The following is a 27900-nucleotide window of genomic DNA, read 5'->3' as shown; positions in this document are numbered from 1 at the left end:
GCATACTTTTGTCTTGGTGAATTATTTTAATCTCGCATCCCAATACAGCACTAGGGAAATAAGAGGTTGTATCTCAGTGCACCATGAAGCTGAGACAGAGATGGAGACACCCAGCCCCACCTCTCTGGAACAGGAAAGATGACTGGGGAGGGAACACAGGTCAGGGCAGGGACGGGGTCACGGTGGACACAGGGGTGGCTCTCCACCTCCTCACATTGTGCTAACAGGGACACAAACATATTCAGTTGCCTTTGCAGAAAGAGATGCCAGAGACTCTTGAAGTCACAAAGGAGAGGCGTGAAGAAATCCTGCATCTCAGTCCCACACAAGGCAGCTGTCTCAGGCTACAGAAAACAATGGTCATGAACAAATTCAAGTCAGTCATGGTAAGTGATGACACTCTGAACAGCCCACCACACACTCAAAACTTCCCAATCAAAGAATCACCATTACCCAGTCCTGTCCAGTCTGCCCCCAACCCCACCCACTTCAGACCCCCAGGGTCTCACCTTTACAAGCTGTGAGAGACACATCAGAGCCCTGGGCACTGTCGCTGCCTGGGGTAGAACAAAAACAGGACCTGGTCACAGCCCACAGGAGATGTGGGACAGGAGGAATTATGGGTGGGTGAGCTCCTCCACACTCCCACCCCCACCAGCCTGAGAGTAGCTCCCTCCTTTTCCACCTGTAGGAAGAAAACATCCTGTAAAAGGACTAGGCAGAGGCAGGGCCATGAGATCTTAGTGGAAACTCCTAGTCTTGGACCCAAGAAAGGTTTCCAGAACTATGACTACAGACCCAGGGAAGGATCAGAAAACATGAGGAAAGCAGGTGTGGGTCCTGGACCAACCACCCTCCTAACGTCTGTCCTTAGCAGGGACCTTCCCCTGACTTGTGAATGCTGGAATCAGGACCCCAACACCGCAATCATCAAGGTGATACATCTGTCCATTGTCACATGTGCTTCCGAAAAAAACAAGTGCTGCCACACAGGGCCCCAGGCTGAGTGGATGGTCCTGCCCAGTAATGAGCCAGAGAACACTTCTACCTGGGGCTTGAAACCCCAAAAGGGACAAGAAAACCCAGACCCTACCCATTCAACCCTTCCCTACCTGAGCTGTTTCTCCTCCACATCACAGCAGTGATCACGGCTCCAGAGACCACAGCTCCTGGGACAGCCAGGCCAGCAATGATGCCCACGATAGGGATGGTGGGCTGGGAAGACGGCTCTGAGAAAGGAAGGGAAGGTGAGGGGCCCTGACCCCCAGACCTCAGCCACGACCCTGCTGAAGGCTCCACAGGGGATCCTGCTTTCCCTGAGAAGAGACATGACCCCTCATCCCCCTCCTTACCCCATCTCAGGGTGAGGGGCTCCGGCAACCCTTCATGCTGCACATGGCATGTGTATCTCTGCTCTTCTCCAGAAGGCACCACCACAGCAGCCCACTTCTGGAAGGTTCCATCCCCTGCTGGCCTGGTCTCCACAAGCTGGGTGTCCTGAGTTTGGTCCTCCCCATCCCGCTGCCAGGTCAGTGTGATCTCCGCAGGGTAGAAGCCCAGAGCCCAGCACCTCAGGGTGGCCTCATGATCAGAGAGGGGGTGATGGGTCACGTGTGCCTTTGGGGGGTCTGACAAGAAGAGTTAGAAAATTCAGGTACTTTTCATCTCTCATGGGACACCCCAGCAGCACCCATGTGGCCATCCTGAGAATGGACAGGACACCTGGGGTGGGGAAAGGAGCACAGAACCCAAATACTAGCCTGGACATAGACACCTGGGATAATCTATTCTGTGAAAAGTTCTAGTCTCTGAGGCAGGAAGAGTGACTTCTGATCCTGACCTGAGTGGAGGCCGAGGGATTCAGAAAAGCTGGAATCAGACTTTCCAACACGTTGAATGTAAGGCAGAGAACAAGGCCCGAGAGAAAAAGTCACGGCACCCAAGGCTGCTGCAGGATACAAAGGGGACCCCCCTTATCATTGTTCCAGGGACTGTCTTTCCCTCCATTTCCTCATAGACGTCATCCCTTAATTGTCCTAGAGAGCAGACGGGGCCCTCAGAGGAATCTCAGGAAAACTCATGCCATTCTCCATTCAAGGGAGGCTGATATTCTAGCGCTGATCCCATTTTCCTCTCCTCCTCATGGGAGGCCCATCTGGGAGTTCAACAGGAGATGGGGAAGGCTCCCCACTGCCCCTGGTACCCGCGCGCTGCAGCGTCTCTTTCCCGTTCTCCAGGTGTCTGCAGAGCCACTCCACGCACTCGCCCTTCAGGTAAGCTCTGGATTGCTTAGCCACGTTGGCCGCCTTGAATTTGCGCTTTGTGATCTGAGCCGCCGTGTCCGCGGCGGTCCAGGAGTGCAGGTCCTCGTTCATGGAGATATAATCCTTGCCGTCGTAGGCAAAGTGGAGATACCCGCGGAGGAAGCTCCGGTCCGGCCCCACATCGCAGCCAATCATCCCCTGGATGGTGTGAGACCCTGGCCCGGTCCCCTAGATCAGCCGGGCCCACCAAGCGCCGCCCCCGCCCGGACCAACCCGAGGGCATTTTGGCCTAAACTGAAAGCGAAACCGGGTAAAGGAACCTGGGGCTCTCCCGGGTCGAGGGTCTGGGCAGGTTCTGCAGCCTCGGGGTGTGTCTCGGACCCGGAGACTCGGGGGGACCCGGGCTGTCAGTGGGGAATGGGGAGGGGTCGTGACCTGCGCCCCGACCTGGGGTCACTCACCGGCCTCGCTCTGGTTGTAGTAGCCGCGCAGGATCCGCAGGTTAACTTGGAAAGTCTGTGCCTTGTCCATGGCTCTCCGCGTCTCCCGGTCCCAATACTCCGGCCCCTCCTGCTCCACCCACGGCGCCCGCGGCTCCATCCTCGGACTCGCGGCGTCGCTATCGAACCCCACGAACTGCGTGTCGTCCACGTAGCCCACGGCGATGAAGCGGGGCTCCCCGTGGCCCGGCCGGGACAAGGCAGTGCCGAAATACCTCAACGAGTGAGAGCCTGTGGACAAGGAGAGGCTGAGACCGCCCGACCCTCCTCCCAGCGCGGCTCCCTGGGTCCTGCGCCCCCGCCGGGCAGGCCCCTCGCTCCTCCCAGCAGAGGCCTTTTCCCTCCCAACCCCGCACTCACCCGCCCTGGTCACCGTCAGCTTCAGGGTCCCCAAGAGCAGCAGGAGGAGTGTTCCGGGCGCCATGACCCCAGCCTCAGTGTCTGAGAAGAATCCGAGTCCCGGTGAGTACGTGGAGATTGTCTTCTCTAGAAATCCGACACTCAATGGGAGTGGGAACTGGGGTCACCTTTTGAGCATCCCAGAAGAAGGATCCGACACAGGTTGGGAGAAGCGGTGAAACATAGGGAAGAGGGGAATCCACAGCGCTGCTCCTCTGCAATGTAGACTCAGCCCTTAGAGCCTGACATCCTGACACCGACGCCCTGGACCTGGGACTTCGTCCTGATCCCTCACAAGCCTCTTTGTCACACTGATTGCATGAGTCCTGACCAAGGGTCTGTCCATGGAAACCAGGGAGAGGCAGAGACGCCAAGGCTGCGCCCAGTCCCTTCCCCATCACTTCCCGTCCTGGAATTCCCGACCCTGAACTGGACTCCCTCCCTCCCACTCCTTACCTCTCCCCTTGGACTCTTGTACAAGGAGACTCACCACAGGGAACTTAATGCCAGAGAGTGAGCTCGCCCTGGGAATGGAGATGTAGAGACAGGGGTTTTCTCTCTAAACCTGGTGAAGTTTTTTTCTGAAGGCACCAGACAGAGATTCTCATAGAGACCAGTTTCCTTTTTGTTTATTAATACAGTAGGTAGCACAATATTGGTAATCCCTGAATAGTTAGAATTCCAATCTGTAAAAGACCTGTGTCAAAACAGCATCACAAACTCTCAAAGCTAAGTTTTACTTTCCCAGACTACGGATCTGTGACTCTGGGTTGTTACATTCAAAATTATCTTCATTCCCTTGCCCGAGTTTCCCTGTGTGAGTACAGAACATCTCCTGAATTCAAAGAAGCAGGGTTTATTACTGTATATTGCAATCGGGATCCTGTAGTCATCACCCAAAGTTGCGAGTGCTCCATGCAGTCCCAATGCTCTTCACTGAGGCTCCAGCGCTGCCTGTTTTTGTGAATAATGCACATCTAAGCAGTGTGCATACTTTATTTGGACACTTAGTATTTTTATAACCCTTTTTTTTAATCTTAAGGAGGCCATTATTTCTTAGGCAGTTCCACAAAATATATTAAATACCCAAATGCAAAGAACCCCCTCCTAGGCTCTTCCACTGCTTTAGAATTCTTTCCTCTCTCCTTTTCCTCACCTCCTGCTTCTCCAGTCCTTCTCTCTGCCCCTGTCATCCCTCACATCCTCCTCTTCCCTTAGTCCCCGCCACCCTGTCACTCCTGAATTGTGGTACTAACACCGTCGCTCACTTCCTGTCCATGTCTGTTCTCCCCACAGTGCTCAGCCCTCCTGCTAATGTGACTCAGGTCATGTCATTTCTTCACTTACAGTGGTTGGATTCTGGTCTACAATTTTGCTATATGTTTTCAATTTGTCTCATATCTCACAGTTTCCATTCCTCCTTTGCTACTTTCTTATGTGTCTAGTAAACATTTTTTGTTTATGGTTTTAATTCTCCCTGTGATTTTTAGCTATATTTCTTTACACTAATTTTTTATTGTTCTAAGAATGGAAACTCGATTTCTTGACTTTTCACAGTGAAATTGAGGTAATGTTAAACTACATCCAGCAAAATAAAGGACACACAAAATGGTATAGTGTCATTTAATCTATCATTATGCTATTGCTGTTGTATATATTACATCAATATACATTATATACTCAGTGATACAGTGTAATAGTTTTTGTTTTAGAAAAGCAGTCATATGCCTTCAGGAAATTAAGAAAATGAGTGTCTATGTGATATGTGTGTGTTCATCACTTCTGTTGTTAATTGTTCCTTTCTGTGTATCTGGGTCACCATCTAGTATCATTTCCCTTCAGCCTGAAGAACTGCCTTTAAAATTATACATAGTACAGGATGCCTAGGAAATGAACTTTATGGTTTTGATTATCTAAAAATGTCTTTATTTTTTGCCTTCTTTTCCCTCGCCCTCTTTTTTTTTTTTTTTTTTTTTTTTTTTTTTTTTTTTTGCTTACTAGGGCATTTACAAATAGAAAATTTACCAGTTTTATCTGTACTTTTTGGTGAATATTGGTAATTATTTGTAGTCATGTAACTACCACACTGGTCAGTAGAGAAACACCATATGCAAACAACCCCCTGCTAGGCTGCTTCACTGCTTTAGAGTCCTTTCCCCTGCTTCTTTTCCTCACCTCCTGCTTCCCCAGCCCTTCTCTCTGCCCCCTCATCCCTCAGACCCTTCTCTCTCCTTAGTCCCCACCACCCAGTCACTCCAGAATTGTGGCACTGTAGAAAACAGTTTCTTTTCCCTAAAAACTTCCTTTCTTTCCCTTTCTATTCAATCCTTGCCTCCCATCCTCACCCCTTCCCTTCACTCAACCACTGCTCTGCTTTCTGTCACTGCACTAGTGTAATTTCTAGAATTTCATGGACATGCAATTATATGTGATGTAGTCCTTTGGTCTCTCACTCAGCATAACAATGTTTGAGATGATGCCATTCATTCATTTTTGTTGCTGAGCAGCTGCTGAGTATTGCTGGAATCCCAGTTTACTCACTGGTTTCTCTATTCTCCAGTTGATAGACATGGGGATTACTCCAGTTAGGGTGTGTTATTAATGAAGCCACTATAAATAACTGTTCACAAGTGTGGACTTACACTTTCATTTCTTTTGGATAAATACATATTTGTGGTATTGCTGGGTCATATGGTAATGGATGGGCAGCTGTATAAGAAATAGCCAAACCATTTTACAAATTGGCTGCAATGTTTTTTGCATTCCCACCAGCAATATCAGACATTTCTATTTTTTCCATATTCTTGCCAGTATTTAGATTTACCATATGTCTTTTTAACTTTACCTATTCTAGGTGATGTGTGGTGGTTTCTCATTGTGGTTTCAACTTTCACTTCTTTGATGACTAGCATTGTTTGCTATCTTTTCATGTTCATCTCAGTGACTTATTACATGCATTTTATGATTGATTTTGCAAATTCAGTGATTAATTCCAAAGACTTTTTCAGAATTCCCTAGTGTTTTCTACCTATGCAGTGAAGCTGATGACAAAGGAAGACATTCCTTTCCTTCTTCCCTATCTTTTTCCTTTTAAAATTATTTTTACTTGGTAGAGATGAGGTCTCACCACCAGGCTAGTCTTAGATGCCTGAACTCAAGTGATTCTTCCACCTCAACCTCCTAAAATGTAGCAATTATAGGCATGAGATACTATGCCCGGTTCTTCTATTGGTCTTTTAATTCATTTTCTTGCCATGTTGCACTGGTTAGGATGCCTGTTTGGTGTTTAAAGAAGAATGATGAGAGCTCACATGTTTGTTTACAAGGAACTTAAACAAATTTATAAGAAAACAAACAGCACCATTCAAAAGTGGGCAAAGGATATGAACAGACACATGTGGCCAAGAAACATAGGAAAAAAGCTCCACATCACTGATCGTTAGAGAAATGCAAAACAAACCACAATGAGATACCATCTCTCACCTGTCAGAATGGCAATTACTGAAAAGTCAAGAAGCAATAGATGCTGGCAAGTCTACAGAGAAACAGGAACACTTACACTGTTGGCGGGAATATAAACTAGTTCTGTTGTGGAAGAATTTCACCTGACAAGAAACCCAAACATCATTCAGAGGGTTGGAGGAACATGGTTTATTACTCTGGTGGGCCCAGACAGGTTCGCACCCAAAGGTCTGGCCCTGGTCTGGAACAGCACCCAGCTTTTATAGGTTGGGTGCAGGGGAGTAACTGAAGGTCTTAGGCAATGTGGCTGTTTCTCAAGGGACTTCCTAGTTAGCAAGCAGGAAGCGAGCATACAGAAGCAGATAGTGGTAGTTGGTTGGGCAATCAGGAGATTTTTCACAAACTTTCCATTTCATTCCCTCTTTGATGCTCTTTTATGAACTATATGGAGCATCAGCTTTATATTTCAGTTGAGTTTAGTGGCAGTTGGGCTGCTGTTTTCTTGACTACCGTGGCCTCAATGAAGCACTAGAGTGTGCTGACTAGGCAGGGGCTGAAGGTGAGGGCCAGGAAAAGCATTAGTACAGGCCCTAAGACAGGCAGGACCCATTGAGTCCAAGTTCCAAGTCCTGGGGAGCCCCAGAGGCTTTCTGACAGTATGCAGCCTTTGAATGCAATCCCTCAATTCCTTGACCTTTCCCGTGACAATTCCTGACTAATTTACATATTAACAGCTTTCTTCCTGCAAGAAGAAGCAGGTATCCCCTTTTTCAGCCATAAGTCCAAGGCCCTGTGGCTTCACAGAACCATGGCTGCTAAGGAATTTAACTGGTTTTGCAAGGACATTAGGGAGTTGGCCACCCTTTCCATGTCCTCATTGTGTTCCCAGGACAGTTTATGAAAGAAGTGGGCTGAAGTGCTGATGCCTCCTATTCCGGTGCCTATCCCAGCTGCTATCCCAGTTCCTACCAGGAGGGAAAGCAATACAGCCCATTTGGACTGGTAGTGGGGATTTAGAGCCATCTCAATTTCTTGGTCTGTGGCAACTGAGGTTTCTGGGGTTAAGAATGCTGGGATACATACTCTGGTCCAATTTCTCTCTAAACAAGTATATTCCTGTCTGACACAAAGGAAGAACATACCCAGGGTTGGGGGATCACACTGGACCTCCGTGTTGAAGAGGTTAACAGTAGCAGTGCAAGGGAGGTTTGAGAGGTCGCCGACTGGCAAGTTCCTTCTGGGACTTTGCACACAGGTGAAGTTGGTTTCGACCTTCATGAGTACATTTCGGCTACTGGTCCTAGCAGAGCCATTCAGCTGGCTTCTGTCCAGGAGAGATTCCAACCATCAGGGATTGGAGTAGCCATAAATACTCCCTGTTGCAGGGGGAGACATAACCAAGAAGGGTTAGTGAGATTAGTCTCCCCTTGTATATACTCATAAGTTGTGTTTAGAATTCAAGTCAATTGGGCATCAGTTTCTAAGGGCTGTGTAAGCCTTCTGATTGCTGAGAGATTTATGCTTCTATGGGGCTCAGGCATAACCCTGGCTAGTTTAATAAGTTCATTCTTAACCTCTTGGATTTGTTTTGTTCAGGCCTGGTCCTGAACCCCTGAGCCATCTGACATCCCATAATAGGTGTTAACAGGTCCAGCAGTGGTCCTGACCCCACCTGTGGTATCCCATGATTGGGCAATCAGATTTTCCCATTTTTCCTGTCCAATAGGTTTTTGAGTCTGGCCCTGTGCAGAGTTTAGGGCTGCCTCACTGATAGCAGGTGGCCTTCATATAGGAGTAGGGGGTGAAAATGCCTTTGATTTTGCATGTTTCTGGGCATGATGGGTGCGAGTGAACTAGGATCCTGCAGGGAAGGAGGAGGGGAAGGCGCAAGGCTGACAGCAGAGGCATCCATGTAGTATGGGTGCAGATATGACAGTTATTTAGAACATCCCCCCTTACTAAGTTTGTCATGAAGGCCATTATGACCAAAACAGAAAGTAACATTCTACACTAGGCATGGGCAAGGAATGTCCTTCAAGGGATGGCAACAATGACAGCACAATAGCAGAACAGTAAGCACTGCCAGAATAGCACCAAGTATGAAAATTTCAGTCCACATCTGCTTATTCAGTGAAGAATTCCCAAGCTTCGGCCGTGCATTGACTAGTTAGATTCTGATTGTGTGACAAGAGCAGGTCTTGATGAGTCCTCAGGATTTGGCTCGCTGGAATGTAATTTTCATAGGGTGTCAGGGGTCTGGATGTGCAGTCCACAGGTCTGGCAACATATCCGGGTGGGCCCTTCTGGCTCTGGAATGGTGAATCCACGGAACAATTCCTGTAACTTTGAGAGCAGTTGGAGTAACAAGGATTACAGTATGGAGCCCTGTCCAGACAGGTTGGAGGGGTTCCTTTTTCCAGTCCTTTACCCAGTCTTGGTCCCCAGGTTGGAAGGGATGCACTGGATTGGCTAGGGAGATGGGTGCTCTCTCCATTACAAACCGGTTGACCTGGGACAGTATTTTCCCCAATGCCTGTAACTGAGATGATATGTCTATTTCTCCTAGCTGTCTGAGGTCTCCCTGTACTTTGCTGACTAAGGGTGGGGGGGCTCCTGAAGAGAATCTCAAAGGGTGAGTGGCCAGTGGGTCCTGGTGTGCACCATGACCATAGCAGGGCTGGGGGAGCATGTCTACCCAGGGAGCCTGAGTCTCTTGGCAGAGCTTCACCAGCGTAGCCTTTAGGGTTCAATTTATGTGCTCCACTTTCCCTGAACTTTGTGGCCTGTAGGCTGTATGAAGTTTCCACCTGATCTTGAGTGCACTGGTGAGGGTTTGGATGATCTCTGCCACGAACACTGGCCCATTGTCACTGTGTAAGGTGAGTGGAAACCCGTACTGGGGAACAATTTCATGGAGTAAGATTTTCACTACTTCTCGGGCCCTTTCAGTCTTTGTCAGGAGTGCCTCCGCCCAACCTGTGTATGTGCATACAAGGACCAGTAGGTCTTTGTACCCTTTACTGGGCTTGATTTCAGTGAAGTCCACCTCTATGTTTTCAAAGGGGTAGTCCCCACCCATTGCACCCCTGGAATGGGCTTCAGTCACTGCATGGGGTTGTTCTTAGCACAGGTTAGGCACTGGTTGCTCACTGCAAAACAAAGTTTAGGGAGCATGCAATGTAGTAATATCTGTTGAGCAGGGTTCCCGGGGCAGTCCTGCCTAAGTAGGTGAGACTGTGACACTAACTACAGTGTGAGCCAGGTTTTTGGGCACCACGGGTCTGTTGTCAGGGAGTAGCCACCATCCCTCTGTGCTCTGTTTTGCCCCCTCCTGTTGCATCCATTTATTTTCCTTCTTGGAGTACCCTGGGTTTCCCAAATCCTCGAGGAGCCAAGAGGTGACTGTGAATAAATGGGCAGGGGTTTGTGCTGGATCTTCCTGCCTTGTGACTGCTTTAGCTTCTTGGTCAGCCAGCTGGTTTCCGTGGAGATGAGACCCGTTCCTCTTTGGTGGCCCTACAATGTATAATGGCTCCCTCTTTTTGCTTCCAAGCTGCTTCTAGCAATTTGAGGATTTCTTCCTTGTTTTTGATTTCTTTTCCCCCTGCTGTCAGCCATCCTCTTTCCTTGTGTATTGTCCCATGTATGTGGACGGTTGCAAAGGTGTACTTGGCATCAGTGTAGATATCGGCCATTTTATTTTCTGCATGACACAGGCCTGGATAAGGGCATATACTTCCGCCCATTATGCTGACCAGCCTTTGAGCAAGGGAGCTGTCTCCATCACTTTGGTGGAGGTGGTGACTGCATATACCACATACCTTTCTCCATTTTGGATGTAACTGCTCCCATCAGTGAACAGGTTCAAATCTGCTTTTAAGACTGGAGAGTCTCTGAGGTCTGGCAGACTAGCAAAAACTTCATCTACCATTTCCTTACAGTCATGGTCTGGAGCTCTTTCTGTAGGCAGGAATGTGGCCAAGTTGAGGCCATGCATGGTTTCAATGGTGACCTGTGGGTTCTCACATAGCAGTCCTTGGTAGTGGGTTAGATGGGCATTTGAGAGCCATCAGTGTCCCTGACTATTCATGATAATGGACATCAAATGGGGCACTTTGATGTGAACAGTCTGGCCCAAGTGTAGCTTGTCAGCTTCCTTCATCAGAATAACGGTGGTGGCTAAGGTGCAGAGACAAGGGGGCCATCCTGATGCCAGTGTATCTGGCTGTTTAGACAGATATGCTACTGGTTTCTGCCCAGGCCCAACAGTTTGGGTGAGGACCCTGAGTGCTGTTTTGTTCTTATCTTGGATGAATAAATTGAATTCCTGGGTAACATCTGGAAGTCCTAGCACCGGGGCACTGTGGAGCAGGGCTTTGATTTTCTGGTAAGCCATGTCTTGGCTATTACCACATTTGAGGGGTCTATCTTCCGGCCCAGTTAGTGCCTCATAGAGGGGTCTCGCTATGTCTGAAAAGCTGAGGATCCATAGGTGACAGAAGCCTGCTGCTCCCAGAAACTCCCAAAGTTTTTGCTTGGTGTTGGGAACAGGCATGAGGCAGATTACTTTTTTCCTCTCTGGTCCCAAGGACCAGTGGCCTTTGGTGAGGACAAGTCCTAAGTACCACACCTGTTGTCTAAAAATTTGAGACTTTTTCCATAAGACTTTGCATCCTGCCTCCATGAGGAGCTGCAGCAGTGCCTTGGTTCCTTCCCAGCAGTCCTCTCGTCTCCTGCTGGCAAGGAAGAGGTCATCCGAGTCCTTCACCAGTGTGTAGTTGAGGTCCTCTCATGGAAAGGAAGCTAGGTCTGTGGCAAGGACCTCACCGAACAGTGTGGGAGAGTCTTTGAATCCTTGGGGTAGACGAGTCCAGGTTAGATGTGTGTTTCTTCATCTTTGGGGGTCTTCCCATTCAAAGGCAAAAAGTGGCTAGCTTTTAGATGCCAGTTGTAGGCAGAAAAAGGCATCCTTTAAGTCCAAGCAAGTGAAACACTCGGCCTCAGGGGAAGCTGACCCAAGAGAGTATATGGGTTAGGAACCACAGGGTGGAGGGTGATAGCAGCACTGTTAACTGCTGTCATGTCCTGCACTGGGAGATATTCCCCACCAGGCTTTTTCACTGGCAATAAAGGAGTGTTCCACGGAGACTGGCATTTGACCAGGATTCTCTCTTTTCTGAGCCATGAAGTGTGTTCCTGAATTCCCAGCTGTGCCTCTCGAGGTATCGGGTATTGTCTCTGCCTAACAGGGAGGGCTCCAGGCCTTAGCCATTCCCGGGGGCTTCTTTTCTGCCCAAACTGCAGGGAAGGCATTTAGAAATTCTGGTAGGTTTTCTTCTAACTTCTCGACAGTGTCAACTTCCAGTCATTTTCACACAGAAGAGTGACCACCAGGATCAGGCCTTTCTTGGGCTCACCCAAAGTCATACACACTGACCTTGCTGGTTCAAAGGTAATCTGCATCCCCAGTTTACTTAGCAGGTCTCTCCCTAAGAGGGGAACAGAGCATTCCGGCAGGTAGAGGAACTCAGGGTGTATCTGGTGTCCGCCTAATTGACATATTTGGTTTTGGCAGAATAGCTGGGGCTTTACCTGGCTGCCTGTTCCTTCCATTATAGCAGCCTTCCTGTTGCCAAATGAGGGAACAAGGATGGTGACCACCAAGTACTCTGCCCAGGTGTCTACCATAAAAGTTATTGGGTGGCCCCAAACTTTCATCTTGATCATGGGCTCATGGGGCCCAAGTTTTATAGAGCCTGTCCTGTCCTAGTCTGAGTCTGTTCTGGCCACACTGATCAGGTGGGCCAGCTTAGGCTCTGGCTGTACTTTCCCTTTCCTTGGGGAGGTGCCCCACTTGGGGTTGCTTGTTTGGGGCACTTGTTCTTCCAGTGCCCCACTTCTTTGCAGTAGGAGTATTGATCAGGCCATAATGGGGGGGTCGCTCAGACCTCCCCCCTTTGCACAGGGGACCCGGGCACTGGGTCAGGTTGGGGTGACCAAGAGCTACTGCCAAAAGTGTCACCTTCTGCTTCATCCATTTGTCTGCCTTCCTTTGTGCTTGTAGGTCTCAGTTCACATAGACATTATTGGCAACCTCCAGCAGCTGAGTGGCATTCATTCCTGCAAAGCTCTCCAGCTTCTGCAACTTTTGGCGAATGTCCAGAGCTGACTGGGTGACAAAGGTGGCATTGACCATCCACATGTTCTCCAGTGCCTCTGGGTCAAATGGGGTATATATCAGGAAGGCCTCGCAGAGTCACTCATAGAAGTCACTGGGGGTCTCATCTGGTTTCAGTGACTGCTGTGGTTTTTGACATGTTCGTTGGTTTTCTTGCTGCCTCCTGGACTCCTTTGAGGAGGGCCTTCTAGTAGTGCTGGAGGGTGGCTCTTCCCACTTCAGTGTTGAAGTCCCAATTTGGCTTGATGTCAGATGTGGCCTCCACAGCCCACCCGGCCGGGTCCAGAGATCCCACTGGGGCCTCTTCTTGGAGCCACTTATGGGCTTCAGTCAGGATGCGCCTCTGCTCTTCTGTGTTGAACAGTGTGAAGAGAGCTGGTGACAATCATCCCAGGTGGGCTAGTGCCTTTGGGATATGGATTCTAAAAAATCAACCAAGGCCTGAGGCTTCTCTGAGTACATCGGAGTGTGGTGTTTTCAATTCATGAGATCCATAGTATTGAAGGGCTGGTAGTAAAGGATGGGCATCCCTGGCTCAACTGTTCCATTGTCTGTCACAGTGAGGGGGGCCTGGGTTTCCTGCAAAGTCATCTTAAGGGCTAGTGCTGGCTGCGAGGACTGGAGGCACCTGGCCAGACATGTTCTGGGGCATGGAGGCTCTGGACTGGCTGCACCAGGCTCGGCGGTCTCTAGTGATGCAGGAGGCATCTCAGGCAGGTTGGGAGGGGCTGGCAGTGCAGCCAAGGGAATGTATGGAGGCAGCTGGATTTCTTCCTCAGGGTCACCCTGTGGATAGGTCTTTTGGGCCCCTTAGTCATCTGAGCCACAAGGACTTTGCAGTTTCCCTTTTTTCCAGTGCAGAATCGAACACAAGGTGGCAAGGTTTGAGCTGCCTCCTGCCAGGAGTGGATATAAGGAACTGGTCCAGGTGTCCAGGACTGTTGGTCATGGCTTTCCAAACAGCTTGAATGGTGGGGACATCTAAGGTTCCTCCAGATGGCCAGCCAACATTAAACAGCCATTCCACTTCACAGAGAGTTTTTAGTCTTCCCAGGGGCATTTTGACCCCATAATCTCCAAAGAAGCCCTTCCTAAAGCTCTTGACCATACAGTCTAAAATAATGGGTTTGGACTGGCCCTTTCCCATGATGTATGCCCCCCTCTGACTGGTGGCATGAGACAGACAAAGGGATGGGGTGTCCCATTAAGGACCACTCATGTGCCCACCTGGCTGAGTCCCTCGTGGGAACTTTTAGGTGCCTGTTAGCATTGGCAGGTCAGAATAATACCCCAACTTGGATTGAGCATAGCCCAATACTGCCCTAAGCCTTATGAGGTCACCACTGAATTGCAGGTTAGGGCCCACTGAGACTCTGTAGTATTTTTTAACATGGAGCCACAGACTGGAGATTCAAGGACAAGCCCTTGAATTTTGCATTCACTCACTCACTCACACAGAGTTTATCACATTCCCTCCCTAGCCTGGAGAGTCTACCTGTGGTCTCCCTGTGGAGACCCTGTGAGGTGATCAGGCTCTCCTTCCCTCTGAAGATGGGCCTGCTTAGGGTCGGGTCCTGGGTCCTCACCTTATCCGAAGTTCCTCATAGTTTAGTCCATCCCCTCTGTGAGTCCAGTGAGCAGCAGCACTGGAGCAGCAGCAGTTCTCCTGCCAGGGAAGGAGGCCCTGTTGAAAACTACAGGTGGGGGGGTCCTGCCTCGTTCCACAGTGGGGAACAGATGTGCTGTCTGCCCTTTCTGATCCCAAACCAGTGGCTCAAGGGGCCAGCACCATTGTGCTTCCCAGTCAGGGAACCAACTGTTGTGGAAGAATGTCACCTGACAAGAAATCCAAGCAGAACTTAGAGGGTTGGAGGAACACAGTTTATTATGCCAGCGGGCCCAGATGGGTTCACACCCAGAGGTCTGGACCCCAGCCTGGAACAGCACACAGCTTTTATAGGTTGGGTGCAGGGGAGTAACTGAAGGTTTTAGGCAATGTGGCAGTTTCTCAAGGGACTTCCTAGTTGGCAAGCAGGAAGCAAGTGTACAGAAGCAGATAGTGGTGGTTAGTCAGGCAATCAGGAGATTTTTCACAAACTTTCCACTTCAGTTCAACAGTTATGAAGGATAGTGTGGCCATTCCTCAAAGATCTAGAACCAGAAATACTATTTGACCCAGCAATTTCATTACTGGTTATATACCTAAAGGAATATAAATCATTCTACTATAAAGACACATGCACATGTATATTTATCGTAGCACTATTTATAATAGCTAAGACATAGAACCAACCCAAATGCCTATCAATGATAGACTGGATAAAGAAACTGTGGTACATATACACCATGGAATACTACACAGCCATAAAAGATGGGCTAAATAGGGAAAAGCTGTTTTGCCCCATATTCACTCACCAGGAAGTGCTGTCATTGTTAATGATGGCATCTGGCTCTCAAGGGAGGACAGCAGCTTGGGGCCAGCTCTGTAATTACTGCAGAGCTCCAGTCTGCTTTGGGATGTCCACAGTTCCCCACTGTTGCACACTTATTAGATCACTGCATTCCCTTATGCAATCTTTACTGATAAAAGTCTGAGGTATCGTTCTCATTCCTGTGAACTGCTCTAAATAATCTTACATCTTGCATTACTGGTGGCTGAGATTTCAACAAATGCCAGAAACCCTTGCTTGAAGGGCAATTCACAGAGACACTTTGAAGTCTCCTGTGGGAACAAGTGGGCTTGAGGAGCACAGCCTCCTTCCCATGTGGATTCTGCTGTTCACAAACTCTTGAGCCCTGATGACAGGCTGCCATCTCCCTAGGAGGAATCCCCAATCACAGGTGTTGCTTGGAGTATTAAACAGGAGCCCAGCCAGCTGGCTCCTATTTCTCTGCTGTGATCGTCTCTTTTTACCCCATTTTTTTGTAAGGATTAAAAGTATGATTTTATTTAGATCTTACCTGTTCATAGGGAATAGTAAGATATACAAAGAGACACACATTGTTTAACAGAAGTGTTTTTTTTTTTTTAATACTATTTTAGATTTAACTTACAACAGCATGGTAACCCTGCAAGATGACAGATACTCTGATTTATACTAAAAAATTACTTGCTATTCTGGCTGATACATTTCCACTAGTCTTTAATGGATTAAAATGTGTCATGTATTTTACTTCTAAATTACAAATAAATTTTCAAAACCTTGGTCACCCTGTTTGTAATTTTCTATGTGGTCATTTTACTTCATTTGTTGAACATCTTAGATATGAGCCAAAGTTCTCCATTAAATTTGGGGACTTTTCAACTATTAATTTTTCAAATATTTTTTCTGATCCTGTGTCTCTGTCTTCCTTTAAGGGTCCACTTGATCATTTAATCTTTTTTTTTGTAGCTTGGAATTGAGCAAGTTCTAGAGATTTCTATTCAAAATCATGGACTTGTCCTTTATTCTGCCATCTCAAAACTTCTGTGGACCTCATCTAGAACACTTTCATTTTCTTTGTTTCTGTGTGAGAATTTCTACTTAGTATCTTATGTAGTTGCAGCAGGGGTTTCTCGGTGTGTATCTGAAGAGGGAGACTCAGGCATCTCAGATCAACTTCCCCTTTTCATTCCTAAGACTATAAACCAAAGCCCTTTTCATATGTAATTCCTGAGACTGTAAACCGAGACCCTTTTCATATGTTAAACTGTAAACCTAAGATTCTTCCACGTGTAACATCTAAAGTATAAGCCTATATAAAGATGGAATATTCCTTTGTTAGGGGAGCTTGGCTGTTAGGCAACTATGCCACCTTGCTCCTGGCCATATAACCTCCTTCCTCCTGTGTTGGGTGTCCAAGAGATCCATTTCCTGTGGCCACTCCTGATACATTTTTGGTGCGTTGACTGAGAAGTGAGTCTCAGATAGCAGACAGTGGGAAAAAGTCTCTTATGTGGTTTGCCTAGCCCTGTGGAGCATCCCTGCAGCGGGACTCCTGCTCCCTGGGATGATGCATCCTGAGAGTGCTCCTGGGCAGGTATTTGTGTGGTGGAAAAGCCTCACCAGAGCAGAGCAGGGAGGCCCTGCAGTGTGAATCCACCCAGTGGCTGAACATCGAAGAGGAATGAGAATTTGGGGAAGTCCGGACCACTGAATTTGGTAAGATAGAACCCAGGAAAGTAGCCCACCCCATTTTGGGTGGAAGCATGGCCTGATCACCCATGGGTGCCAGATTGGCACATTGGAAGGTAGCTCTCTGTAACCTTAGAAGCTTTTGCTTATGGTTTTGAATTGGAAGGAGAGCAATCAGATGTGTGTTTGTGTGTGTGGATGTGTGTCTGTGTCATCGAGCAATTTGTAGGAAAAGATTGAAGCCAGGAAGGTAGCCCACCCCATTTTGGGTGGAAGCGTGGCCTGATCACCCACAGCTGCCAGATAGGCACTTTGGAAGGTAGCTCTCTGTAAGGTTGGAAGCTTTTGCTTATGGTTTTGAATTGGAAGGAGAGCAGTTGGATGTGTGTCTGTGTGTAGATGTGTCCAGCCGGACTCATCAGTCATAAAAGGTATCGGGCCCATTAGGAAGGGCCTCATGTGTCAAGCAATTTGTAAGAATTAGAGACAGCCACATAAGGCTGAGTGAAGAAGCCTCTGGGTGTTGTAAAAGGATAGAAGTGAATGTAAATTGGAGAGTACTCTGTGCTGCCTCTTGCTAGGTGGGAACTGCTGTAAGTGAACTAACACTCTCCTAACTGTGGGAATTGTTCCTTTGAAGTGTTAATATGGGTCACTCCCATAGCAAGCCCACCCCTTTAGAAACCATGCTGAAAAATTTCAAGGGATTTAGTGGGAATTATAAAGTAACTATAACATCAGAGAAATTAAAGGTTTTATGTAGGGAAGATTGGCCAGCATTTAGGGTAAGTTGGCCCCCAGAGGGGACCCTAGACAGGTCCCTTGTCTCCAAAGTAAGGCATGAGGTTATATACAGTGAGCTAGAACACCTTGATCAATTTCCATACATAGACTCATGGTTACAATTAGTGTTAAACCCTCCGAAGTGGCTATGAGAGCAGGCAGCAACTGTTTTAGTAGCCAAGGGATAGACTGCTAGAAACCACCATCCCCCTCATCACTGAGAAACGCAGACTCCCAAGTCCAGGCAAATTCAGTGGCAGAAAAAGGCAGGATTTACATGCATGAATATTTCAATTATTGGAAGTAGCTAACCAGGCATTTGCAAACCAAGAGGCAGTAAGACAGAGGGAAAATCATAGGGAAAGGGAGTGTCAGGCTCAATGGAAGGCTGACTTGATAGCTGCTGCTATGAGAGGAATGCCCCCAAGAGCGTAGAAAAAGGGGGGTTCCTAGAAAACCCCACAGTCTGCCCGCCTGCACCTGCAATGTGATCAGTGTGCATTTTGTCAAGAAATAGGACATTGGGAAAAAAATGCCCACAGTTAGTGAAAGAACAGCGTGATCTTAAGCATGAGGATACAAATAAAAAGTGAAAGGGCTCTGTTCAATCTAATAGAAGGGCCACAGGACTAAAAGAGAGGAGGGCTGGACTCATATGCCCTCAAGGAGCCCACAGTCCAGATGACAGCCCTGTAACACCCCATGGGAAAAAAAAATGCAATATTGTTAGAGCTATTAAGGTGTTAAGAGAACAGACTTTCTAGTACTTAATGGACTCCCCCTGCCTCCCTTCTCCAGCAAAACCTGTTGTGCAAATCAAGAGCCACTATCCCATTCAAAAAAGAGACTCCCTGCAGCTAAAAATGCCTCAGGCAGGTGTTATCCAGGCTCTCATTTTCCCTTGGGAAGGAGGGTAGAGCCTTCCTAGCCAAAAGCAGAAGACTGATATTATCACCCAGATCCGTGCAGGGCTTGCATGGCTTTGCACCCAACTCATACAAGCAGTTGGGATTATTGCCATCAGAGAATAGTTGGTTCACTTAATTGGACTTAAAGAATACCTCCTTAGCATTGGACTGGCCTCAGAGGGTCAAAAACTATTTGCATTTCAATGGCAGAAACCCAGAAGCAGGTGTAACAACTCAATACACCTGGACCCAGCTTCCCAGGGGATCAAAAACTCTCTGATCATCCTTGGGGAGGCATCAGCCTGTGACCACCACCCAGAATCTTCTTGCTTGCATGCTGCCCCCATATGCTGATAACCTATTGGGACACCCCATGGCAGTCGGGTGCACAAACAAATGCCTTACTCTGACACCTGGAGGACTATGGGTATAAAGTGTCTAAAAGGAAAGCCCAGATTTGCCAAAAAGAAATGCAATATCTGAGGCTCACCATCTGGAAGGGGGAAAGGCAGCCTAGAAGCAGAGAGGAAGCAAGCCACTTGCAAAGTAACAGAACCTGAGACTAAAAGGCAAGTGAGAGAGCTCCTGGGAGTGGTGGGTTTTGTAAATTATGGATTTCCAAACTTCACAGTACTAGCCAAACCCCTCTATGATGTGACAAAGAGGGGAGACAAGGAGCCCTTTGAATGGGGATCCCAGCAGCATCAGGCCTATCAGGAACTGAAAACAAAACTAATGTCAGCTCCAGCTTTGGGGCTGCCTGATTTAACAAAGCCCTTCACATTATATGTGGCAGAAAGAGAAAAAGTGGCAGTTGGGGTCCTAGTCCCAACAGTAGGACCTTGGCCCAGGCCTGTAGCTTACCACTCCAAGCAGCTGGATGGAGTTTCCAAAGGATGGCCCCCATGCTTAAGGGCCCTGGCAGCAACTGCTCTGCTAGCACAAGAAGCAGATAAGCTAACTCTGGGACAGAACCTAAATATCAAGGCACTTCATGCCATAGTGACTCTAATGAATACCAGAGGGCACCACTGGTTATCAAATGTTAGGCTGACCAAACACCAGGGCCTGCTATGTGAAAATCCCCGCATCACCACTGCACCACTGAAGTCTGCAACACCTTAAACCCCACCACTTTGCTCCCGATGTCAGAGGGTCCAGTTGAACACAACTGTGTTGAAGTCCTGGACACAGTCTATTCCAGCAGGCCTGATCTTCAGGATCAGCCATGGACAGTAGTAGACTGGGAGTTGTAGTGGATGGGAACAGCTTTGTCAATCCACAAGAGGAAAGACGTGCAGGCATAACTCTGGACATTGTAATTGAGGCCAAATCCCTGTCTCAGAGCACCTCAGCTCAGAAGGCTGAACTCATTGCTTTAACTCAAGCCTTAGAGCTGAGTAAAGATAAAGTTGTAAACATTTACACTGACTCTCGATATGCCTTCCCGACTCTCCAAGCCCATTGAGCACTGTACAAAGAGAGAGGCCTGTTAACTTCAGGGGGAAAAGAAATAAAGTATCAGCATGAAATTTTGCAGCTGCTAGAAACAGTCTGGAAGCCCCGGAGGGTGGCGGTCATGCATTGCCAAGAACATCAATGGGCCCACACCTCCGTGTCCCTGGGAAATTCCTGAGCAGATTCAGCTGCTCACAAGGCAGCATCTACCCCCTACCGAATAGCAGTTACAGCCCTGCTGATTCCCCAGATCCCTGATCTAATGCCTACTTACTCTAAGGAGGAAAGAGACTTTCTCCAGACAGAAGGGAGCAACTGATTAAAGAAGGATGGATCCAACAGTGAGATGGAAGAATAGCAGTACCGCAGCTGCTGGGGGCCACAGTTGTAGAAGCCAAACATGAGGCCACTCATTTAGGTTGAGAGTTGCTTGAAAAGATGCTGGGCCAGTACTTTTACATCTAACACTTAACAGCCTTGATCAAAACTGTGGCACAGCGATGCATTACATGTCGGCAACACAATGCGAGGCAGGGTCCAACTATTCCCCCTGGAATTCAAGCTTATGGAGCAGCTCTGTTTGAAGATCTCCAGGTAGACTTTACTGAAATGTCCAAGTGTGGGGGACATAAGTATTTGTTGGTCCTGGTGTGCACATACTCTGGATGGTACTGAAAGAACTCATGAAGTAACCCGTGTGTTGCTTCGAGATCTTATCCCTAAGTTTGGACTGCCACTGCACATTGGAGCAGACAGTGGACCAGCATTTGTGGCAGATTTAGTCTGGAAAACAGCAACGGCCTTGGGTATCACCTGGAAACTGCATGCTGCCTACTGACCTCAGAGTTGTGGAAAAGTGGAAAAAATGAACCGGACCATCAAAAACAGCTTAGGGAAAGTGTGTCAGGAAACAAGATTAGAGTGGGTGCAGGCACTTCCCTTGGGGTTATTCAAAATTAGAGGCACCCCCTTAAGGAAAAACAGGATATTCCCCTATGAAGTCTTATGCCATAGGCCCCCTCCCCCACTTTGGGCACTCCTAGGAACTCTTCAGGAGTGGGGAGAGATTGAGTTAGGATGCTAGTTACCAGCTCTAAGGAGACTCTCTTAGGATACTTCAACCTGAGTAAATAACAAATGTCCTGTAAGCCTTTTTCTCCCCAGTTCACCCTTTCTCACTAGGTAATCACATGTGGATAAAAGACGGGAGTACAGCCCCTCTAAAGCCACAATGGAAAAGACCTCAGACCTGATCCTGACCAATCCCACAGACGTGAAGGTAGAGGGAATCCCAGACTGAATCCACCATAGCTATGTAAAAAACAGCAACAGCTGAGACTTAGACCAAGGCAAGGACTGCAGAATCACCTTAAAAAGGGCAACAAGCCTTGCTCCAGCCACATCCCGGAAGTTGGCTGGTCCATTCATGGCTGAAGAATGAGGAGATTCATCATGGGACTTGTTCTTCTTAATATTTGGACTTGCACAGTAGGAACATTAACTAATTTTGAAGAATGCCCTCAGTATGTACACCAAGTAGGACATAAAAGTTACTGCCTTTCTTTTGTCCTGTAGTTCTTATAAATGTACAGGGACACAGAAGGGAACCTGTTTGTATAATGGTACTCAGTATAAGGTGTGTAATCCATGAGATGGACAGGTTGTTGTGTCATAGGCATCATTAAGCCCTCTTTCTTTCTATTATCTGTTAAGACAGGTGAGCTGTTAGGGCATCCAGTTTACTCTGATAGGGAGTAGAGAGACCTAAAACTAGGGAATTGGACAGATGATGAGTGGCCACCAGAGAGAATTATTGAGTACTATGGGCCAGCCACGTGGGCTGAAGATGGCTCATGGGGATACCGGGCCCTTATTTACATGCTCAACCAGATCATCCGGTTGCAGGCTATTTTGGAAATACTCACTAATGAAATGGGCAAAGCTCTGTCCCTCTTGGTCCGACAAGAAACTCAAATGAGAAATGCAATTTATCAGAACTGGCTGGTCCTAGATTATTTGCTAGGAGTTGAAGCAGGAGTCTGTGGAAAATTCAATTTAACCAACTGCCATCTGTGCATAGATGACCAGGGCAAGCAGTAGAGGATACTGTGCGGGACATGACCAAACTGGCACACGTGCCTGTACAGGTGTGGCACAGATTTAACCCTGAGTCCTTATTTGGAGGTTGGTTCTCATCCTTGGGAGAATTCGAAACCCTCATCATAAGTGTTATAATAATAATAGGTGTTTGTTTACTGCTCCCTTGTCTACTGCCCCTGTTCCTTCAGATGATTAGGGGCTTCATCAGTACTGTATTTAGCCAAAAAAATGACATTATAAGTGTATTATATAAAAAGTTATCAGTAGGTTTCTTCAGAAAATCTGGAAAGTGAGAATGAAAGTGAGACCTCTCACTAATATTATAAAGTGGTGAGGGTCTCAAAGTGGGAGGGTGAAGAGGGAGACCCAGGCATCTCAGATCAACTTCCCCTTTTCATTCCTAAGACTGTAAACCAAAGCCCTTTTCATATGTAATTCCTGACATTGTAAACTGAGATCCTTTTCATATGTAATTCCTGAGACTGTAAACTAAGACCCTTTTCATATATTAAGTTGTAAACCCAAGATTCTTCCACGTGTAACATCTAAAGTATAAGCCTATATAAAGGTGGAACCTTCCTTTGCTCAGGGAGCTTGGCTGTTAGGCAACCATGCCACCTTTCTTCTGGCTGAATAAACTCCTTCCTCCTGTATTTGGTGTCTGAGATCCATTTCCCATGGCCACTCCTGCTACATATCCTGCATCTGTGTAATATAGAGATTGATCAAGTATTTGAATCACTTATACTCAGATTTTGTGATTTAACTTCACTGTGGTTGCTTTGTTCATGGAATTCTCTTTGAATTTCCAGTTCTTCTGTTAGCCTCACATCCTGCCCTTTCACCCCTCAAGCCTGTAAGATGTTTGCTTTCTTCTACCTGAGCTCTGCAGGTTGGCAGATGCACTCAGTCCATGTTACTGCAGACTTGCAGATTCACCAGGATCATGTATCTCTTTGGAGGGTAAACCTCACTCTATGTTAAAACTCGTGCTTTGAATAAAGGAACCCCACAAACAGGCTTTGTGTGAGCAACATGGCTGTTTATTCACCTGGGTGCAGGTGGGCTAAGGCCAAAATGGGCATTAGTGAAGGGCAGTGGGATAGGAGTTGGTTTATAGGTTTTGGGGTGGGCAGTGGAAAGTTACAGAGTAAGATCAGTTACAGCGGTGAGGGTGGGGCAAGGAATATACATTACCATAAGTTCAGTTACACTGGTGGTTGGGATAGGGTGTAAGAACAGTTAAGATGGCAGGGTGGGGTGAGGAGTATTCACATGATCATAATAACAGTTAAGATGGTGGGTGGGGGTGGGTGATTGCTCTGATGATTGATCAGGGATAATGGGGACCACAGGTGGGGGTGAGAGTGATCAGCCTAGGCAGGCAGGACTTTAGACTTTCTGGGTCTGGGCTTGCACCTGGAGGCCTGACGCTCTAGTTTCTTTCTGATTTTTAACCAGATTCCCTAGTAGCACACACCAATGCAGAGTTTAGTGTTCAGCCAGGGATGTATGTGAGCATAAATTGCATTCACATTGTTGATCTGAACTCTTCTGCAGCTCTCTTTCAAAATTCTCATTGAAATTTCTAGCTGATTTGGGCTCTGAACTCCATGATCTGCCCACATTGAGCCATTAGGGCTGCAGTTATCTGCTGAGAGGCTGGAGAGCACTCCTAGATAATAAACAAAGGCCACCAACTTGCAGGCCTTACCTAATACAGAAGGAGTCTTTTAGCATTACAGCTCTTATCTCATATTGCTATTGGAGGAAAACTTTCTGGTCTATCTCTTTATGTTCCCATACCCAGAATTTCTACCCTGAAAGAGACTTTGGGGATAGAAGGTTGCAGCCCACAATTGAATCTTCTGAGACAAATATGAATCCAGGCACCAGAAATTCTCAAGTTAGATTTCTAAAATTAAAATAAGATTAGGGCTCGGTGCAGTGGTTTATATCTGTAATCCCAGCAATCTGAAAGGCCAATATGGGTGGATTCCTTGAGCCTAGGAGTCACAACAAGCCTGGGCAACATGGCAAAGCCCCATCGCTACAAAAAACACAAAATTTAGCCAAGTCTGGTGGTACACAGCTGTAGTCCCAGCTACTTGGAAAGTTGAGGTAGGAGGATCAAGTCAGTCCGGGGCAGTTGAGGATGCATTGAGCTGTGTTTGTGCCACTGGACTTCAGCCTAGGCAAAAGAATGAAAATATGTTTTTTAAAAAAGAGTGAATGAATAATGAAAGATTAGGTCTGGTGTCTGTGACTCCAAGTTTCTATGGGAATCACTGACTTTATACAACCCACAATGATAAAGAAGGACACCCTACACATGATTGGCCTCTTCAGTATTGGAGAGAGCACATTTCATAGTTCATAATTTTCTGACAGTCTGTGAATCAAGACACCAAAACTGCAGTTAAGTTGAATGGAGGCCATGGAAGTGGTTCAGTGAAGTACGAAACAAGCACTGCTTTTGTTCTTGATGCTTTCCCCAAACCAGGCCCTCACATGTGTTTTTAATAAACACTACAGCTCATCGTCACCACTAGCGATGAGTCCTCCCATCATTGAGGCCCTGGTCCTTTTAACTTGAGGAATTCTATCAACTATAGGGAGTACAAACTGTTTGAGAAATAACTGCACTGATATTATCAAACTCTAATGAAGACAGATGCTTTCACCAATGAAAAAGTTATGACCTCTTATCCTGCAAGGTGATTTCTCTGATTCAACATCCTATTAGCTAGTACAAGTATAGAAACATTCCATAATAAACAGAAATGTCATTTTGATCCAGGCAAACAAAAGTCAAGTACATATGCCATTCACCCCTAAATGCTTATTTGGACATTGTTGAGTGTGTGTGTGTGTGTATGTGTGTGTGTGTGTGTGTGTGTGTGTGTGGCAGTAATAGGACTCATTGCCCAAGTTTCAGGGTTTGGGGAAAAGATTCCATTCTTTTTCTCAATTTAAGTATTAGCTTCTGGTTTACTACTGGGCCCTGGTAGGTTCTAAATGCTACGATCATGATACAGAAAATGGCCAAGTGACTTGAGGTGCTCATTACAACCTGAGTTTTATATGGTCAGTCATGCTCACAGTCCTGAGAGTGCATGGGAAATGGTACATACAGCATCAGACTTTAGCAGGTCCTACAAATCATTGTGTAATGATTTATACAATACTCCTGGTATTCTTATTACTGCTGGAGAATCCACTCTCCATTGTCTCATTACTGAGGTCTTGAGGAGTTCCCTAAGGACAATTAAATGTAGAGGAAAAAATTTGAATATACTTGGATATCCCAGAGTCAACCATCATGGCATTAGAGTCCCTTTCAGGAATCATCATCAAGACTAATGGAAATAAAAATACTTCCAGTGAGAAGAGGGTCAATGAGACCATCTGGAAGTCCTGTTTACCAGAAGGAGAAATGTCTTACTTTTGGGTCTTAATCTGTTCTGAAAAATCTTACCTGACAAGAAATGCAAGCAGCACTCAGGGGATTGGAGGAACACATTTTATTTCATTGGTGTGCCCAGAAGGGTTCACACCAAGAAGTCTGGACCCCAGCTATGAAAAGTACACAGTTTTTATAGGTAAAGGGGCAGGGGAAGTAACTCAGGACTTTAAACAACACAGCAGGTTTTAGATGATGTGGCAGTTTCCCTTAAGGCTTTCCAGTTTGTAAGCAATAAGCTGAGATATAGAACCAGAAAGAGGAAGTTACTAACAAAAATAGGGGCAGTTTTAAAACATGGGTAGTTGATGACTACATGCTGACAAAATCCTGGGCAAAATTTCCACTTCCAATCAATGCATGGGCAGTCACTAAGAGTTTCCTTAGATACTCAGTGGCTTCAATGGAATAAGAGGGGAAGGTTTGTGATAAGGAGCTCTGGGCAGGAGATGTGAACCACTCATATGGCACACTTAGGTAAACATACTTGCCATCATGCTAATAAAAATGGATGGTGGAAAAATGAAACACAATGTAGAAGCATTGAGAGACTGACACTTTAATAAAAATTTTTGAATCCCAAATCAAGGAACTCTGCATTTACTTTCTTGCCTAGCTTATTCACTTAATGGAGGATAATTAAGCTTTAGTTGTCATGGCTTCCTAAGGTATTTGGAATAGAAGACAAAGTTCAGGTAGTGTTCAGAGTGGGAAATTTAATAGTGTTCTCTTCCATTTAACCAAGATCCCAAAAGCTGGTTCCTCAGTATAAGAAAAATATCCCATGCTTGAAGGTCTACCCAGACAGTCACCTTGCTGCTGAGCAGAGTGAGGCAAAAACCTTGCTCCTGAGATTAAAGACAAGTGGATTTGCTTCCCAAGTTCACACTACCTGGATGGTTTGAAGATCATCAAGCCATTAATTTATTTTAAAGTAGTGCAGACTCCAAGGAACCTGGGAAAATCAAGCAAAACTTCTCTGGAAAATTTGAACTATCATTGGTACTCTGAAAATTCCAAAAAATCATTACACCAGCAAAAAGAACACTTAGCAGTTAAAAACAACAACAGAGAACTATGTTCATGAGACAAAACACCGTTAAAGAACAAGAAAATACAACAGACAGCAGAATCATACAATCATATAACTGAGAAATCAGAATAATCAAAAAGGATATAAAATTGCTAAACTGCCTATGATTACAGAACAAACTGTTAAGTATATTCAGTGAAAAAGAAACTATAAATAATCTTCAGAAAAATTTGAAAAGACCAACACATAACACTTAAGTATGAAAATAAAATAATAAAAATTAAATCTCAATGGATTTTTGCAGGTAAAGACAATTTAACACAAACACACCTAGTAAAGTACGAGAAGTTGTAAAACATTCACTTTAGGCACAAAAGGATATCCCAGGTAGCAGGTATGAGATGAAAGAAAAAAACCAAACAAACAAAAAATAAAGGTAAATGTTTGGTTAGACATATACTGAGGTTTAAAAGGATAGTGTATATGCTGAGAATTTATAATGATCGTTAATTGAAATATAAATTATTTTCTCTTTTTCCAAGTATAATGCTGGATTTCTTTTCTTCATATTCTGATTAAAATTTCAAGATAAAGTTCTCACTTATAATGTGCCCTATTCTGGTTTTGTGCATTTCAGTATCATGTATATAAAAATATTCTGCCATCTTTCTATGGTATCTTTCCAAGTTATTGTTGAATTGTTCAGCACATCAGTTTCTCCAACCCCCTATGTAATCAATGTACAAATTCAATTGTACATTTTTACTAGTGGGCAGTTGTCCACAATATGAATGCCTTTCGTGTCACTTCTGGGACCCACCAGTGTGTCTTTCAGAACCATGGACAGATCTACATGTTCTGGGATGTAGGCAGTAGAGCCTCTCTCAACTGGATGCAATAAGATACCAGGGAGGAAAGTTTAAGATAAACTCTAATAGCTATGAGTTGTGATTTTAAGCATTGTAAGTGTAGTCTCAAATACTGCATTCTTTCCATTGCCTCTCTTTACCTGATATTAGCTCTGTATTTTATAATCACTGTCATAAGAGAACTTGTTGGTGCAGGGGAGTTAGCTTTAGATTAGTCTTGCTACAATCATACAGTAGGCTAAAGCAGTAGATATAGTGTAAAATGTTGGATAGCAGCCCCAAACCCATACATGAGTGCCCTTAGTCCCTGCGGTGACAAGGGATTGAGAAAAAGAAATAAAGACAGAGACACAAGGTAGAATTTATAG

The 27900-nt window shown here is 46.2% G+C and overlaps 1 protein-coding gene across 1 annotated transcript; it reads right to left on the bottom strand.

Moving 5' to 3' along the window:
- Window positions 1–11: 11 nt before the first annotated feature.
- LOC105728055 (class I histocompatibility antigen, Gogo-B*0101 alpha chain-like) lies at window positions 12–4287 on the bottom strand. Its single transcript, XM_064380586.1, has 10 exons — window positions 4027–4287; window positions 3654–3687; window positions 3125–3501; window positions 2726–2995; window positions 2204–2479; window positions 1353–1628; window positions 1113–1229; window positions 664–685; window positions 510–592; window positions 12–344 (listed from the first exon to the last, which is right to left on the bottom strand). Exons 3-10 carry the CDS (start codon window positions 3186–3188, stop codon window positions 340–342), a joined length of 1113 nt encoding a protein of 370 aa, XP_064236656.1. The 5' UTR covers window positions 3189–3501; window positions 3654–3687; window positions 4027–4287; the 3' UTR covers window positions 12–339.
- Window positions 4288–27900: the final 23613 nt, after the last annotated feature.

The sequence above is a fragment of the Aotus nancymaae genome, unplaced genomic scaffold, assembly GCF_030222135.1.
Source record: "Aotus nancymaae isolate 86718 unplaced genomic scaffold, 86718_ANA_hifiasm-v0.15.2.pri h1tg000027l, whole genome shotgun sequence".
NCBI lineage: Eukaryota > Metazoa > Chordata > Mammalia > Primates > Aotidae > Aotus > Aotus nancymaae.
Note: the sequence above shows the minus strand (reverse complement) of the source record. Positions and strands in the feature narration are given on the sequence as shown.

Bases quoted from the DNA above. Each gene is read 5' to 3' on its own strand.
- LOC105728055 (XM_064380586.1), bottom strand. From the start codon at position 3,188: ATGGCGCCCGGAACACTCCTCCTGCTGCTCTTGGGGACCCTGAAGCTG. The intron at 1,230-1,352 runs GTAAGGAGGGGG...TTCCTTTCTCAG, and splicing joins GCCCCTCACCCTGAGATGGG to AGCCGTCTTCCCAGCCCACC. The intron at 593-663 runs TCAGGCTGGTGG...ACATCTCCTGTG, and splicing joins GGAAAAGGAGGGAGCTACTC to GGCTGTGACCAGGTCCTGTT.